Source organism: Danio rerio, chromosome 25 (genome assembly GCF_052040795.2).
Source record: "Danio rerio strain M-AB ecotype USA chromosome 25, GRCz13ab, whole genome shotgun sequence".
In the NCBI taxonomy this organism is placed as follows: domain Eukaryota; kingdom Metazoa; phylum Chordata; class Actinopteri; order Cypriniformes; family Danionidae; genus Danio; species Danio rerio.
Window position 1 is genome coordinate 32610368 of NC_141045.1, and position 17422 is coordinate 32627789.

The window sequence follows — 17422 nt, forward strand, 5'->3', positions numbered from 1 at the left end:
TTTATTTTTTTTACAAGGTGTATATAGTAGGGGAGCATGCAATTTCAGACAGATAACGTATTTATTGACTTCTGCTCAAATATTATTTTCTTTAATCTTTTGTTAAACTATTAGCCCCACCCCTAATCTCATGCCATTGGTTAAGCCAATAGCTGTTTCTCATTTCAAAGGCTGCATCCTTCGAAGCACGGACGGCCAATCAGATCACCCCAATTCGAAGGACAGCCAATCAGTATGCAAATGCATCAGCTCAGACAGTGGCCTATTGCTGACTAATTTAATTGGCTGATGCTGCTATGACGATCGCGCCAGCCCCAACTTCAGACACATCCTCTGTCTAACATTGACGCTGAATCCCCGTGTGAATGGGATGTTGGTGCCCACATACGTGGACAACAAATTGTAGCTCTTAAGTGGCTATTTAAAATACTTGGAATGTTTTATATTTTCTTACAGACATAGTGTCATCCTTCAACTGTTTTGCAGCAAATAAAATGTCCCAATGTATTTTTAACTGTCTAAAATGGGGGGAAAAGTTGTTTTTACTCTCTGATAGTCTGATGTAAATCTGCATTAAAAAACAGTCAGGAAAATGTTATGTATATTCGGACCATGACTCCACAAATATGGACATCATTTTTCTCTAAAAGTGCATCAAATCAAAAGATGATAATTAGGTTTTTGTTGTAATTAGGTCCCAAATATCAACGAGAAATAAAAAATGCATGGAAACACCTTGGGCCTTAAGAGGTTAATCCATACATGTACACATAAACTGTCTATAAAATCCCTCTTTAGTAAGATATGGCATACTCTTTTTGTTTTAAACATGTTTCGATAGCCAAGCAAAATAAATTCATACATTTAATCCAAAGTTTTCTTTGGATCCTGCCATCCTTTTCATCCTGGCATCCTGCCGTTATCAGCGCGCAATGAATCTTGGGATGTTCAAGGCCGCAAAGGATCCACCGGTTGAGTCCTTTATTATCTGGGAAACGAAGGATGCATTTTGAGGCTGCGTTTAAAGGGGCCTTCTTTTTATTTTATTTTTTGTTCTAAAATGAGACTGCCTTCGTCGTGCCGCGATGATGCAGCGCACTTCTAACCATACGTTCACACCGAAAGCGGCGAGAGCGTCAAAGTAGCCGGAAGTCATTCATTTTCAATGAGAGCCGGTGGCGATAAGCGGCGAGGAGCAGCGCGGCGCGTCTTCGCCGGTGTGTGCGTCGAGGAGAGTTGAAATGAAGTCAACTTTATGGTAATAAGCTATGACGCGGTTCGGCGGCAAGCAATCAGAATGAAGACGTCCATCGCTTGATAGCAGTTCAGAGAACACAGACCTGTGAACTTTGGTTCCGACCACAGTTGTTCCCAAGGGTTTGATTATTGCGGTCGCCGGATTTCCAATTATTTACAATTTTTTCCTACAGGAACATACATTAAATAAGTTACTGGCGAGTTACTGATGTTCATTAATGTTATATAAATTTATCTTAAAGCGGGAATCTCACGCGATGTGACAGTACAAAACAGTACTGCTGCTTCAGGATATTTCAGACATAGGGACACATATTGGATAAATAGAGCAAAGCCACACCACATGCAACTTGATCTTCCATTGTTGTATGAATTTGATAAGAAGTGCGCAACATTTTCACGCTAGAAACATGTTTTATGCAGGAATGTAACTGATATGCTGCAACGGCTCCTTTAAATATGAGATCAATGTAGCGAGTTTTGAAGCTCTTGCCGCTGGAGCTGAAGGCAGAGAGCGTTGTCGCCAGGGCGGCCAGAGCGACCTTGAACGCTCTCGCCGCTTTCGGTGTGAACGTACGGTAATGCATCAATCACGCCTGGGTGTTTCCTGTTTTTTTTTGACAAGTGTGAGTGCTCCAAATCTAGGTGCAGTTCAGTTCAGGGTTGGAAGAGGTGTGGCAGATCATGGTTCAGTTGGGCTTTTTGGCGCAGTACACTTGCATTGTGAGACGCGATGTCACTTTTAATGGACTGTGTTCATGCTGCGTTATTAGTAATTCTTTCTTTTCAATAACCGCAAACTGTCATAGTGTATTAAAGATGCAAACCCCTCGTTTTACATTAGCTGCCACCTTCAGCAAACGTCCTAAAGCCTCCTTTCCACTGCACGAGACAAACGACAAGCGACAGACCGGAAGTCATTCATTTCCAATGGAGAGTAGTCCGGGAGCTGCGTGGAGTTTCGATCATCTCCGTATGCGGAAAATTCGGATCCGAATTGAGCTGCGGATCCGTTGAAAATATTTGCTATTTATGCGACCGGCCGACCGGATGTGATGTATTCCAGTGTTGTCCAAGCAGGTCCGTGTGCGTGAGATGAGAAATACGACTTTATTTGGTTATTCTTTTAATCAGAAAAAGTCTTAAACATTTCTGCTCATAAACGTAAGTAATAAAGTAATACAAATATAATGTTTTATGTTGTCTCCACATTCCCTCCAATATTTTTAGCAGTCTAAGTTTCTAGTATTCATTCAACCACAGAGAATTGCTTTTGCACTCCTTTATTTCAGACTCTACGAGAACAGCTTCTCTCCCATGGTGCACGTCAGAACTGAAAAGTCTGTGCGACTGCCACAAGGGGGCGTATTCCGACGGTCGTGTCCAAATATCGTGTGCAGTGGAACGGTGGCTTAATACCTGCAGCACAAGGACTTTTATGATACTATACAAGCATGAAAGTTGTCGATCTGTTTAGAAATATTAATATATTATATTACATTTGTCTGCGTGTCACGGCATCCCAAATGACCAAAAGAATATAACTAAAGAAATGTCTAATGTGCTAAGCGAGAGCACTTCTCTTCCTGTTAAACGGAACGGTCACATCATCGATGACATACTGTAAGTGTGCTTGGGTTCGAAAGGTAAAGATGCAGTGTGAGATGCGCCGGGGAAGAGGGGACAACCGCATCTTCAAGGCAACTGTGCCTAGTGAGAGTGCACCCTAAGTCAAGTTCTAGTTTACTTGAAGTTTTTAGGTTGGACACTTTAACTTAAGAAGCGTGCCAATGATTTTAGACTTTAAACGTTGTCAGTTAAATATTTTACCGTTTCTGTTTGTACTTCTAAGCTTAGTGTTAATCTGTTGATACAATTGTAAAGGATTTTTAGAGCTCAGTGTCCCATTTCGGTTTTAGGAACTCAACCTTGGATTTTGCCATGAAATAACTAAAGAAGTTTGATTTCCACAAATGCTTTTCTAAAGTGTCTTTCTGTCATAAATGAGATTTTAAATGCTCCTCTTTCTTAGCTTGCTCGACGAGGATTCTCCATGATGCTCATCAGCCGTTCCCAGGAGAAGCTTGACGACGTGGCAAAGTCTCTCGGTCAGTGCTCGGCCATCTGTATATGTGTGTGTTTTAGCAAACTGCAGTGCTCATCTCTGTGAATGACAGACAGTCTTCCTGATGTTAATGAAACGGGGCCTATTTTTAGCCCTGGCCTGAGAGGCGGGGGTGGTGGTGGTGGTAGGAGGGGCTGGTTCACTGACTGGGTGGAGAGCTGATGCAGCTTGGCAGGAGTGCACAGTCAAAGGTCCACGCTGAGCTCTGGGGGTCACATACGAAACTTCTCTGAATAAGGCTGAAGTGCTGTTTGCCATCCCTGTTCCAGTTAATGTGAATTACTTGGTGCACAGATGTTGCACAGACGTCCTCCAGGCTGACTTTTGACACTGATCTCCAAAGTGCTCTGTGGCAAAGTATTTACTGTTTAGATCAGTGGTTCTCAAACTGTGGTACGTGTACCACTAGTGGTACGCGGGCTTCCTTCTAGTGGTATGCAGAGGAATGAAATATGTCATGTACATGCTACATATTTCAAAAATGATGTATATAATATGCTATATATGACATAAAGCCTATATTTCTGAGGTAAACTGCCATGTTTTTTTTTTTAACTGTGCAGAGTTGTAGCTGCTTTACTGGGCCTACTACACTACTGTAATTCAATACTGCTAATTTTGGTGGTACTTGGAGAGACAATTGATTTAGATGATTCAGATGTGACTGACAAGTTTTTGCATACATTGTTTTTTTTTTTTTGCTGTTTATTTAAGGTTTTTGGGATAAAAGCAATCTACAAGTCGTATACAGATGTACAATTATAATGTAATATAATAATTAAACATCATAATATATAAAATAATTTGTGTATTTTTTTTTTACGCTGTTGTGCAGATATATTTTTGCATCTATACTATAGTAGATTTAGGGTACACTTAGGGTGTTGTTGTTTTATTTTAGTCTTTAAATTGCACATTACAAGTGTGAAAGGTTGTGATATTGTTAATCAGGGTTTATAACACTGATTCGACCTGAGGAAGGGTAAGGGAAGAGGTTAAGAGCGTTGTGCATTGATGCTTTTTCTGTAAAAAATTAGGTAAACACCCTACGATCAGCTCTGATAAGCATCCTATAAGCTCTTATTCCTTGTCAGGAATCATTTATCAAATATTTGGTGAGGTTTTTATACTACAAAGAGTTATTCTGAACTGTTACCCGTCTTTAATGTTGGCACATAACTGTTGAGATTAGATGGGGAGGGGGAAAAACCCCTCCAATCTTCCAGTACCACAGTTGTGCTGCCAACACAGAACGGGGAGGAGGTTATGGCGATGGATGTCACAAACTAGGATGTCATTTGCGGAAACCAGTTCTCAAACCTTACATTTGCATCGATCACCCCACATTAGAAGTCACAGAGAGCAGTATCCCGTAAGCCCCCTGGACAAAAATGAAGAACTTTTGAAGCTTATTTATGAGAGCTTAAAATAACCATTCGATTGACAAAAACACACACACACACACTTGCTGCAAGACCTGAGAGGAATTTTCCTCTCATAACTCACTGGAACAGTGTTTAGACAAATGAGCCTTTGGACAATAAATTCTAATTGCTGCAGGCACCTCAAACAAGCTGAGGGGAGGGGGAGATGTAGGAAGTTCCTCCGACTGGCTTTTTTTTGTGTACACAGCGCCTCCTGCAGGTCAGAAATCTGTGTTTTGGTGCAATGGGCAAAGTCCCAGAGAAGGTATTTTTAGAACAGCAGCCATAGCAGGGATGCCTGATCTTAGACTGACTTCTCCAATGCCAATATTAGGTCGCAAACACTGTTACAGCAGTTTTATTTTTATTTATTTATTTTATTTTATTTTTTTGTCCTTGCATCTGTGTAACTTTATTTTTATTTTTTCTGTAATTGCAGAAAGCACGTATAAAGTGGAAACCAAAACCATTGCGGTGGACTTCAGTCAAATTGATGTCTATCCTAAAATCGAAAAGGGTCTTGCTGGACTTGAGATTGGAATTCTTGGTAAGTCACGTAACCTCTTGGACCTGAAGAGCATATTTCATATAAAAAAATGCATTGTCATTTACTCACCCATTACTTTTTAACTGTTTAAGTTTCTTTGTTTTGTTGAACATTAATGACGATATTTTAATGAGAGCTGAAAATCAGTAACCATTGACTTTCAATGGTAGTTGTGTTTTGCATTACGGAAGACCGTAGTTGCAGGTTTTCAGTTTTCTTTAAAAATATCTTCATTAGAGTCTAACAGAAAAAAAGAAACGCCTTGGAGTTAAATGGTAATTAAAAAAAAAAATTTGGGGTTAACTATCCCTTTTACTGCCTGCTCTACCGAATGTTTGACCATATTTTGACTGTTTTAAATAATGATTGTTAGTTATTTTATAAAATGGTTTACACACACGGCATTGTTAGTTTCCCCAAAAAATAAACAAACATAATCCTGTTGCACAACTTCACTTGATTTTTTGTTTTATTGTAAAAAAAATAAAATAAAAAAAGAAAGCATGTATTAAATGAGAATCTGAAATATTTTGTTGCAAACTTAAAAAATATATATTTTATTTTGATTTAGTGTTGAGTGTCTTTTTATTTTGATATTTTTTTAAAAAATATAAATTGGTCTTGCTCTTCATGTTTTTCTTGTTTTCATAGTATTAATTTCACTACTTTTACTATGGTATTACATACCATTTGGTCGATGTTAATATTTTAGAAATGATGGGATGTGTTGAAGAAAAGCATTGAGTGTGTTGACTAGTGACATTAGAAGTTAGAAATGAAATCTAAAATTAAGTTTTTCCTGATGGGGCAGTTAAAGGGTTCAATTAAATCAAACCCCTCAATGTTCTCTAAAGGCAAATATGCATGCATATTTCATTCAAGATTCACAGCCAGTGTTGATGTGAAACCTTTTATTTGGTTGGTCTCATCTGTCTCTATTTATTTTCCTTTTTAACCTGAAATCGTGATTTATTATTAATTTTTTGCATGTTTGGCGCTCACATCTTATTCCTAATGCTTTGCCACCACCTAGTGGTTATTCTTAGAACATGTTTATTTCAGACCCTCTATTTGTTTTGTACTTGAACGCACCTGATTTTTCATTTTTCCTCTTAATTTTTAGTTAACAATGTTGGAATCTCTTATTCATACCCCGAATTCTTCCTCCACATCCCTGATTTGGAAAACGTGAGTAACCTCTAAGAAAAAAAAAAGGTTTAAATAGTGGTTCCAACATTACCTAAAGCAATATTCACACATTCATTTGCAGTTCATCACCACTATGATCAACGTCAACATCACCTCAGTGTGCCAAGTAAGTAAACCAAATTGACATATTGGGCTGCTGAACTATTTCAGAAATCGTAATTTTTTTTATTTATTTTTATTTTTTTGTACGATTTTCGATTGAAAAATATATGTAAAGGTACCGCAATGTGATGTTTGATGTACTCTTCCTACTGCTGTACCTGTTCTCTCTCTCTCTGTTTTGCTGATCTCCACCAACGCTCCCCGTGTTCACCACCCACGCATATTCTCTCTCTCTCTCCCTCTCCCTCTCATACAGGACTAGTATATTAGTTTTATTTATTTGATTCATTTTTATCTGATTCATTTTTTTTTTTCATATGTATGTATTTGATTTAGAGGTCATTTCAGAGCTAATGATTCTGTCTGACACCTATCTGTCTCCTTGTTTTTTCTTCTGCTAGATGACTCGTCTGGTGCTGCCCAGAATGGAGGCAAGGTAAGTCCAGAAACTAATAACAAAACCCCTTTCCAGCATGTGTCTGGAATCCCTTATATGACTAAAAGGAAATTCAGCACAGCTTTCTTTTTCCTCCTGAGTGTGTCCCCCTCCTGTTTTCCCCATACTCTTTGTGTGAAATTGAAAAGCAACAGTGTAGCGATTTCATTGGCTGCTTCTGGGTCATGTGCAACATATGCGGCCAATAAGGAAGCCGGGCAAATTTTTGTACAAATAGGTCCAACCCTCTGCACTTTACTGCGGCTGCATGGCAACACGCATGGAGACCATCAATAGACTGTTTTTATATTTCATTTAATAAGTGCTGAAGTGGAGTACAGTGGGTGACGGGTTGGTTAGGTTTCAAACACATCATGTTTGATGTTTATTTCATATGTCTATAAGAGCAGTTGAAATTAAGTTTGTGTGTTTGTTTCAGAGCTAAAGGTGTCATCCTCAACATCTCCTCTGCCAGTGGCATGTTCCCAGTCCCACTGCTAACCATCTACTCCTCCACTAAGGCAAGTAACTTCACCACCGGAAAAATAAGAGGCTATAAATGTTCATAGAAACATTTATTTTCTTTTCGGCTTAGTCCCTTTATTAATCTGGGGTCGCCACAGCGGAATGAACCGCCAACTTATCCAGCACGTTGCGGATGCCCTTATGGGAAACACCCACACATACTCATACACTACGGACAATTTAGCCTACCCAATTCACCCGTACGGCATGTCTTTGGACTTGTGGGGGAAACCGGAGCACCCGGAGGAAACCCACACGAACACAGGGAGAACATGCAAACTCCACACAGAAACGCCAACTGACCCAGCCTAGGCTCGAACCAGTGACCTTCTTGCTGTGAGGCTACAGCACTAAATACTGCGCCACTCCGTTGCCTTCATAGAAACATTTTGTATACAATCAGGGCTTAAAATGAACACTGACAAAGTACCAACTGGAAGTAAACATCCGGTCGCCAATTCTAACATTGTCCCAGAATGCTTTATGGTGTAAGAGTCCATCTATCAGTCCAATGACAGTTCTAACAGCATGGGTGAAGGTTAAATGTGTGTAACCCTTTTCCAGCATATCTGAAAATTTCTATTTTTATTTGTTTCCAGCTCTGAATTTAATCCGACTCCCATTTCAAGTGATCATTAAAAGTTCAAATGAGTTCCTAATAAGGAACTGATCAAATTCATACATGAGGAATTCATCCTTTCATTTAATGGTTCATCGTTTACCTGAAGTCGCTGAGAGTGGGTATTCTGGTCAGTTGCACCTGCTCACGGACACAACCTCGCTAGTTCTGGTTCTTAGATTGAGGATATAACTACAGTAAATTCCAGCAAGTAATATTAGGCCACCCCATGCTTGCTTCTCTGTTGGAGAAGGTAAAGTCGAGGGGTTCAAGCTGCATGACTGAGATGATTGAACAACTGGTTTCCTTGCCAATCTTCTTCTTAGATTAGAGAGTTTTTCGTTGTAGTCCCTGACAATTCTCGTGGTCTGGCCGCGTGGAATTCCATAAGTGTTCTCAGGGTCTGATATTATGGAGAGACTTAGCCATCTTTACAATGATGTTAAAATATATTGAATTGCAAAAACTGGCTTATTTAACTGTATAAGTACAATCTGATGCTTCATCCATCCATCCATCCATCCGATTGTCAGAAATCAACAGGTCTCCAATGCTGTGCCTATGCTCCATCCATTGAGCCTAAATGTATGAGTAATCCTGGTCATAGGCTGCGGAAACATCAACCTAAACAATCTACTAGTTGCACTGATTTCAGGAGATATTACAATTAAACATAAATGTAAAATTATTTTGTCAGGCAGAGTTCCCATGCCAATTCACAAAATTAAACGAAAATGAGCCAATTTAGAAATGTACAACATCAATTACTCAAATCACAACAAACCATCATAAACTCAAGGCAATAAAAGCTTCACAAAGACTCTTGTCTGGTCATGATTTGATATAAAGACCATTTTCCCTTCAAAGATCTTACTAAAGCCAAAACTCAGATCAGCAAGAAGTAAAATTGGGACCACTTTACCAATCACACAAAGACATTTAAAATGGTACCAAACATGAATAGATCCACAATATGCACCTTATTAAAAACCTGTACTGTGTGGAATGTGAGTGAGCTGCTCTGTTGGAGTAGGTAAAGTCGAGGGGCTCAAGCTGCATGACTGAGATGGTTGAACAACTGGTTTCTTTGGCGATCATCTTCTCAGATTGGAGTTTTTCGTTTTAGTCCCTGACAATTCTTGTGGTCTGGCCTCGTGGAATTCCATAAGTGTTCTCAGGGTCTGATATTATGGAGAGACTTAGCCATCTTTACAATGGTGTTAAAATATATTGAATTGCAAAAACTGGCTAATTTAACTGTATAAGTACAATCTGATTCACAGCACTGAGATCATCCTAATTGCTAAATTTCATCAGTACCATCAAAACCATTACTGTTATATTTTAGTATATAGTGATCTTTTCATTTTATTTATTTAAAACTTTATATAATTTAAATATAGATGTGGTTGTTGTTGTTGTTGTTGTTGTTGTTGTTGTTATTAATAAATCAATAATTGTAATTTTGGCATGCCATAAATATTTTTAAAGTCACTAGCTATTGACAGTTGTAGCAAAATGCTAGTTTTTGACCCTGTATATAAATTGGTCAATATTTGATTGTATTTATGTATATAGTGTAAAAATTGTGACTAAACTCAGTACCAACCAGGCTCAACAAGTGAATATGTATTGTTTTCCTGTCATCTTTTAACAGGCTTTTGTGGACTTCTTCTCACGAGGACTTCAAACAGAGTACAAGTGCAAAGGGATCATCATCCAGGTTAGAGAGACATCATTTAATGCTATTTAAACCCCAATTTTGAGGAACGTAGCATAGTGAAGCAATGAAAATTGTAGGGAATTAATTTGTTAGGAGCCCTTTTTTTTTTTTTTTTTTTTTTAAAGTATGACTTTTTATTCTATTTCATCCCTATTAAGTTTGTTAGAACTTCAGAAATCTATTGTCTATAAGGATTTTTTTTTTATATCGATTTGTGTAATTTTCAAAATGCATTTGTAGTCGTGGGAAACTACATACATTTGGTCATTGTGTAAATGGTTAAATTTAGAATTTAAATGAGACTTCATATCTGTGGAATAACTAATATCAAATGTAATGTGTTCGATTAAAATGAATGAATGTATGATTGTCTAAAGCAGTGGTTCTTAATGTGGTACGTGGGCTTCTTTCTAGTGGCACGCGGAGGAATCAAATATGTCATACTGTATATACATGCAATATATATTCCAAAAATCATCACAACTGATTTATATTTATATTTATATATGAATATTATGACATTTAGCCTATATTTTTGAGGTCCAAGCTACATTTTCTGGTTTTGATCAATAGGCTACTGTCTGTTAATACTTTACAGGAGTTTTTTTTTTTTTTTTTTTAAACGATGGTCCACCATTTTTAATTAACTTTTAAAAGCACATTAAATTAAATAAAACCCTGACATTTTTATTTTGTTTGTTTGTTTTTTACCTGTAAGCACAGTGCAGTGTTAATTTATAAGGTTTAATTGTGGCTGACAATAATAAATATTATTAATAATAGGAATTAATCTGCCTGGTTTTTGAGCTGTGCAGAGCTGGAGCTGCTTAATTAGGCCAACTACGCTACTGTACTTCAATACTGCTGATCATGGTGGTCCTATAGGAGAGAGAAATTTTTTTTCTGAGGTGGTACTTGACGAAAAAAGTTTGAGATCCGCTGGTCTAAAGTGTACTTATTGCTTTGCTAAAATGGTGTTTAAATGTGGTTCAAACACATCGATCTCAATTTAGGCCTGAATATATTTTTGAGAATATAGTAATGGCTACTGAAAATTCAGCACTGGATTACATTATTAATCTATTATTATACAATATTTATTAATTACAAATGTTATTTTATAAGTTGATTTCACAATATCAATTTTTAATTGCAGCTTTGGTGAATAAAAGAACCTTCAAAATAATTAATAAAATTTTACCAAGTTTATAAAAACTGGATTTATTTATTACACAATGGTTTTTGTCATTTTAGTTTATTTTTTCCTCATTTTCAGATTTTTTTTTTGTATATCAAAGGTTTTAATCGTATTTGATTATAGCCAAGTTGTGAGTGCAATGCTAGAGTCCATGGCTAGTTTAAGTTTGTTAGCAGGGTAAAAGTTTGTTACTGTATTATATTCTCTATTTTGCTTAATCAATAAAACTGTTAGTCACTATAAATGTTACCAAACCCAAACGTTTAAGTGCATATATTTAAAGTAAATTTGAAGTTGTTTTTTTTTTTTTTAATATGGTCTCTTTAAAAAGTTGTTGTTGTTTTAATGTATTTTGTTTGATCTAAATTGATCTTGCTATAAAATAGCCACGAGTTGCTGATGTGGCATTAAACAAAAAAACAAGCAAATGCATATGAAAACAACAATTTACAGCTGAGGATATTAAATGCTGGGGAAAAAAAAACATTTGCCAGTTTAAACCAAAGCCCTGCATGTGCTCTTAACCAATAACACCAAATCTCTCTGTTCACAGAGTGTATTGCCTTTCTTTGTGGCTACTAAGATGACCAAGATCAGGAAGCCCACTCTGGACAAGCCCACCCCCGAGCGCTATGTAGCTGCTGAACTGAACACTGTGGGACTGCAGGACCAGACCAACGGCTATTTCCCTCACGCCGTCATGGTACGACAGGCTAAATATTCCCAACGCTTTCGATTCTTGGGCATACTTTTACTATAGTGATTGAGTGTTTCTGACTATTTTTTTGGGGGGGGGGACTCTTTAATTTTAATGAAATTATGCACGTTTTTCACTCAAGATTTTTACTGACACCCATCACCAAAGTTTAATTCCTCATGACTAAAACAGAAGCCATGAAAGCATAATTTTGGTTTGACATGTCGTGCAATGTTAAAAACTGGCTGACCAAGGAGATTAACACTTTTTTTTTTTTCTTCTCTCAAGTATCTTTAGCCGCTGAAGTTACAATAAAACATGATTTGGTGGTGCTCATACACTGTGAAAAAAAAAATCCTGGTTGCCTTAAGTTCAATGGACTAACTGTTCATTTGATTCCACTTTAGAACTTATGTTAAACTGACTTAAAACAGCTTGAATAACTTATAAAATTAAGTTAGAACATGATTAACTTGGTTTAATAAGTAACTATGACCTAAAACGTATGCTGTCAGAACTAATCGATCACAGAATAGTTTTTCCAGGGTGTATTTTTAAGGCTTGGTTGTGTTTTTAAGATGCAAAGCAATCTTAAATATAAAGCACGGTTAATTTGAACTGATTTTAAGACTGTCTGGAAATACCTGTGCTTTTTATGCACACCTTCCAGTCAATCAGAATCAAGATATCTGTAATATAATCAGTATCACGTGCACTTTAAAGGGCACCTATGTTGAAAATCATCTTTTTAAAAGTTTTTTTGGACAGAACTGTGAAATAAATAGGATATAAATAGGGTGATTTTATTAAGACCATAAATCTAAAAACAAATTATTTCCTGATGTCCAAATCCCTCCTATTTTGAGGCCCACGTGACATGGAAGTGTTGTTTCTCTGCCAACTGTATGACAGCCGCGTATTAACATGTGTCTGTAGTAACGCATATAATCATATCAACAAAACAGGACATGCACAAAGCAAGTGGGATTAAAAGATCTGTTCAGCTCTCTATGATCATCAATCGTCATCAAATGTGATCATGAATGAGTTTTACACGTTCAAAACGTTTTTAAAACAGTGCATGTTTGCAAAGTATTACATCCAAATTTACCGTCTTTATTTTTATTACCACAGCCGCTTGTCAGTACAATTAGAAAAGACGCTTGATTCAGATTTATTTTGTACATTAACATAACCGATATCCATACAGCAGTGGATATTAACATGTATCCGGTCACATTTGCCATGCAAAGTTAAATGTGCGCACTGTGTGTGTCTGCTGTGTGTGTGCGTGAACTTTGCAACATCATGTGTGACTCATCAAAAGGCTTGAATTAACTTCACAACAAATACATTATATAAGCTTTTACTGTAGTATTTCACAAAAACGTCACATGAGCTCTGCTTCCTACATGTCTGTCACCAGCTGCTTGCACTCTCAGCAGTTGCACTTTTTTCATTTATTTATGTATTTGACCATAGACTCACTCTTTTAATTCATTATTTTGCCGCAGCTCCGCGCTTTTAATTTATTTCCTCGCAGCCCCATGAGCAGAATGCAGCCTGCAGGTTAATGATGACATAACTATTATTCGACCCCAAACAGCGGCACCTTAGTGAATATAAGAATTCGAATAATTAATATTAATGAATATTACACCTCAATGAAAATCAGATGATTCACTACATTAATAAATCTGACATAAATTGATCAGAAATCTAGAAAGGGGAGAAAAAGATTAAGCCATCAATAGACAACCTTTTACAACAGTGCTATTGTGGTCCAGTGGTCAGCATGTTGCGTTACCACACCGTAGGACCCGAGTTCGATCCTTGCCCATCTAATTTAATTAATTTTAATTTTTTCATTTTTATTGTTAAGACATATAATACTGTTTGGGTTGTTGAACATTTCAACTTCTAAAGCAGCTGTTTTCTTGAAAAAGACGTGATCGTGTCATTAGTAACTGAATTGGAAATAATGTTATTTTAATATAATCAGTCGTGAGCTAAGGTGGGCCGGTCTACGGCTTGAAACCCCAGGGCTAAAAAGGAGTTCCACTCCGGCCCTGTCTGTCACTGTGCTGTTTATCTGACGCAGCCAAGGCGGAGATTGAGGAACACTTTGACAGGCACGTAGAAACATTGGCCGGGAAGAACTAGCATTAAAGGCACAGGCAACAACAAAAAAAGCTACATTGTGTCCAAAGCAGAAATTATCAATATTCTGAAAGGTATAATAAATAATCTGATGGGTGTTTTGAGCTGAAACTTTACAGATGCATTCTGCACACACAAAGGATGCATCTTAAATCTTGAAAAAAACAGGGTAAAATAGGTGCTCTTTAATATTATAAAAAAACAGCATTCCTGCATGTATGATATCACTTTAACCATGTTAAATTTTGTTTGTGAAATATCTTTGCTTTCATTAGTTAAATCATGGGTCATTTTTATAAGCTTCATCAAACAGTGAATACTTACCTTTTTTTTATTTTTATTTTTTATTTTACACATTTCAAACAACAATTACAATATTATTGTAATGTACACACTTAACAATGTCTTATCTTTGTGTCCATAGGGCTGGGTGACCACCATTCTGGCCCCCATCGACCTGGTCCTCAACCTGGGTCTGCGCATGAACAAGGCCCAGCGTGGCGGGTACCTCAGGAGGAGAAAACTGCGATAGGACGAGGACATAGTGTGATAGACTCCAAAAGGGCCAAAATGTTTTACAGAATGCATGTACTGAGATTTGAGTCAATTAGACCTCAAATCTTTGAAGTGCTGCCTCTTAAACACACTTTTTTTTTTTTTTTTTGTATGTGTGCATGTGTTTTGTGTGTGTGCGATTGTTTGTTTTTTGATTAAATATCTGGACATGCTCACGTTCCACAATGAAGTGCTAGTTAACCAAAAAGGGGGCTAGTCTTTCTTTGAGGGTGAATAAAGCATTATGTTTGGCGGAGAGGGTTTTGCGGCCACTGCTGTTGTAAGCAGAGGGGTATTTATATGGTGATGGTGTTTTTTTATTTTTATTTATTTAAATAACTTTTCTTTTTTTTTATCTGGGAGCTTCTACTACTTGCACTCTTCCTGTTAACTTGTTTGCAATCGTGCCTTATCATGATAAACGGGTGCTGGCCTTATCATTAAATCTATGGTGGCTATTTTTGAATCTTGTACTGTATCAACATAAAACTGAAGGTCTGATTTGAGAGTATTTTTGTACATTAGCCTTTTCAGGCTGAAAGTTTACTTGTCAGCTTGGTTTATTTAAAACCTGGGCCTTTTTTATATATAATTGAAAACTTGGTCACGATGATTGAAAGGAGATCTAATGCACGTTTACATAAGTTTTTTTCACTCCACTGAAGATGTAAAGGTGTGGTGGAATGTCACCAGTTTGCCTAGGGAATTATCCAAAGATGGATTTGAATACCTCCATATAGTGTTGATCTCTGTATGATTATTTTCGGACCAGTGCCAGGCAGGTTAAACTTGAATGTTTTCATTCCAGACGTGTGAGAGTGGAACGCATTGTGCTGCTTTACTGATGTGTGACAATCTGAAAATGCCTGTTAATAATAAAAAAAAAAGATTTTTCTTTATTGGTTTTTGTGTTGGTCTTATTTTTTTTTTAATAAAATGTGTGCTTCTGCATGGGTTTTAGTGTTCTGTTTCTTTCATATATTACAGTGATTAAGTGTCTGAGCTTTATTTATTTATTTATTTTTACAATATGCAAAAAGATACATAAATTGGGATCATACAAATACAAAGAAACATAAAAACATCAATAACAAAAAAAACAACAACGATATACTCAGGTACTCGCGCGCGCGCGTGTGTGTGTGCGTGCGTGTGCGCGCGCGCGCGTGTGTGTGTGCGCGCGCACATGTAAAGGTAACTTGGTGGACAAGTCAGAGTACATACACAAGGGACAATACCAGTCAATAAATGAAGCGTGTATTGCAGATATAAGTAAAACAGAAAGAAACCAGTCAGTGGTAGGGAGTAACAACAATGCTTAGTAATGTATGATAGTAATAATGACAGTAAAAAGAAAGGACAACAGTAATAACTGACAATGATAAAAAATCACCAGTACTACACCAACTACTACAGAAAGTTATATTACAACTAGTACTGCTGCTACAGCCACAACCACGACTATTACTATAATGTCTACTAATACTGAAACTACTACAACAATGACTACCACTACTGATACTACTACAGCTTCTGCTACAACTAATACAACAACGTCTACTACTACTGCAATCACTGCTTTACTACAACATCTACATCAACAACATTAACTACACCTACAATAACTACTACTGCTTCAACGACACCTTTACTACTTCTGCTTCCACTATACCAATGACATCAACTACTACTTCAATAATCACAATTAATTAATACTACTACAATCAATACTACTACAACTACTACTACTACAACTACAGCAACCTTAATAATGATAATGGTATTAATACTTATAATAATGATAATGAAAAGATAACAGGAGGACAAGTCAGAACAGTAATAATAATGATAACAAAAGTAAAAGTAATACCATTAATGATAAAATTGACGAGCTTTTCTGAGCTTATTTTAAAGCTTCTTTACGAGGTCTGATGCTTTAAAATGTTCAAATGCTGCTAGGTAATTGAATTATCTATTGATACGTTTTTTTGATGAACATCAAACTTTGCTGTACACTTACTAATTCAGTTCACCAAAAGATTAACCTACTTCAAAATAATTGTGAATTTGACTGTTGGTTTGAACAGAGATTTTAAAACCAGATAATAAATATAATTCATTTTTAAAAATAAATCAAAAGGCCTACAACAAATATGTATTTTTTTAAATGAACCAATAAACCAAATAAAAGGAACAAACATATCAATGAAAACTAAAGTAAAATAATCTTCTAATTAAAAATATCATACAAATACTGCAAATTTAATTAACAAATAAACCATTTAAAAGAAACAAACATACATGGCAGCAAAAAATAATCTACTGTAAACTGTTGTTTCACACATTTAAATGAGTATCTTCTGTAAATCAGGTAAAAACATTGAATCAAGCTTTTTGGATTGGATATATAGCAAGACGTAAACAACTCTTCATTGTCCAAATTCCACACAATTTGTATTCTAACATGTCTTACCATATATATATACAGTTGTAATGTAAATTGTAATGTAATGTAAATTGTAATGTAAATGTAAATGTAATGTGTCTTACACTCTAAAAATATGTTTGATGGTAAATCATTTTACTATTTTAGGTTCGTTAGGATTACCTAAATGATTTACATTTGCTAAATGCCAGAATAATAAGAGAATTTTTTTTTTTAGATTTTTTGATTAATTTCTAGACAGTCAAAAGTTTACATACATTCCCTTGGTATTTGTTAGCTTTGCTTTTAAACTATAACTTTGGTCAAATGTTGTGGGTATCCTTCCACAAGCTTCTGACAATAGCTTGAAGGAATTTTGGCCCATTACTCCTGACAGAATTGATGTAAATGAGTCAGATT

General features: G+C 36.4%; 1 protein-coding gene across 1 annotated transcript in view; it reads left to right on the plus strand.

The window, feature by feature from the left end:
- hsd17b12a (hydroxysteroid (17-beta) dehydrogenase 12a) overlaps positions 1–15476 on the plus strand; it is a 34178-nt gene extending 18702 nt beyond the window's left edge. Inside the window, 9 exon segments of the mRNA NM_200881.1 lie at positions 3290–3365; positions 5246–5353; positions 6477–6541; positions 6624–6668; positions 7066–7100; positions 7540–7621; positions 9902–9967; positions 11719–11868; positions 14447–15476. Of these exon segments, the coding sequence (NP_957175.1) occupies positions 3290–3365; positions 5246–5353; positions 6477–6541; positions 6624–6668; positions 7066–7100; positions 7540–7621; positions 9902–9967; positions 11719–11868; positions 14447–14554 (735 nt within the window). The 3' untranslated portion in view covers positions 14555–15476.
- The last annotated feature ends 1946 nt before the right edge of the window (positions 15477–17422 follow it).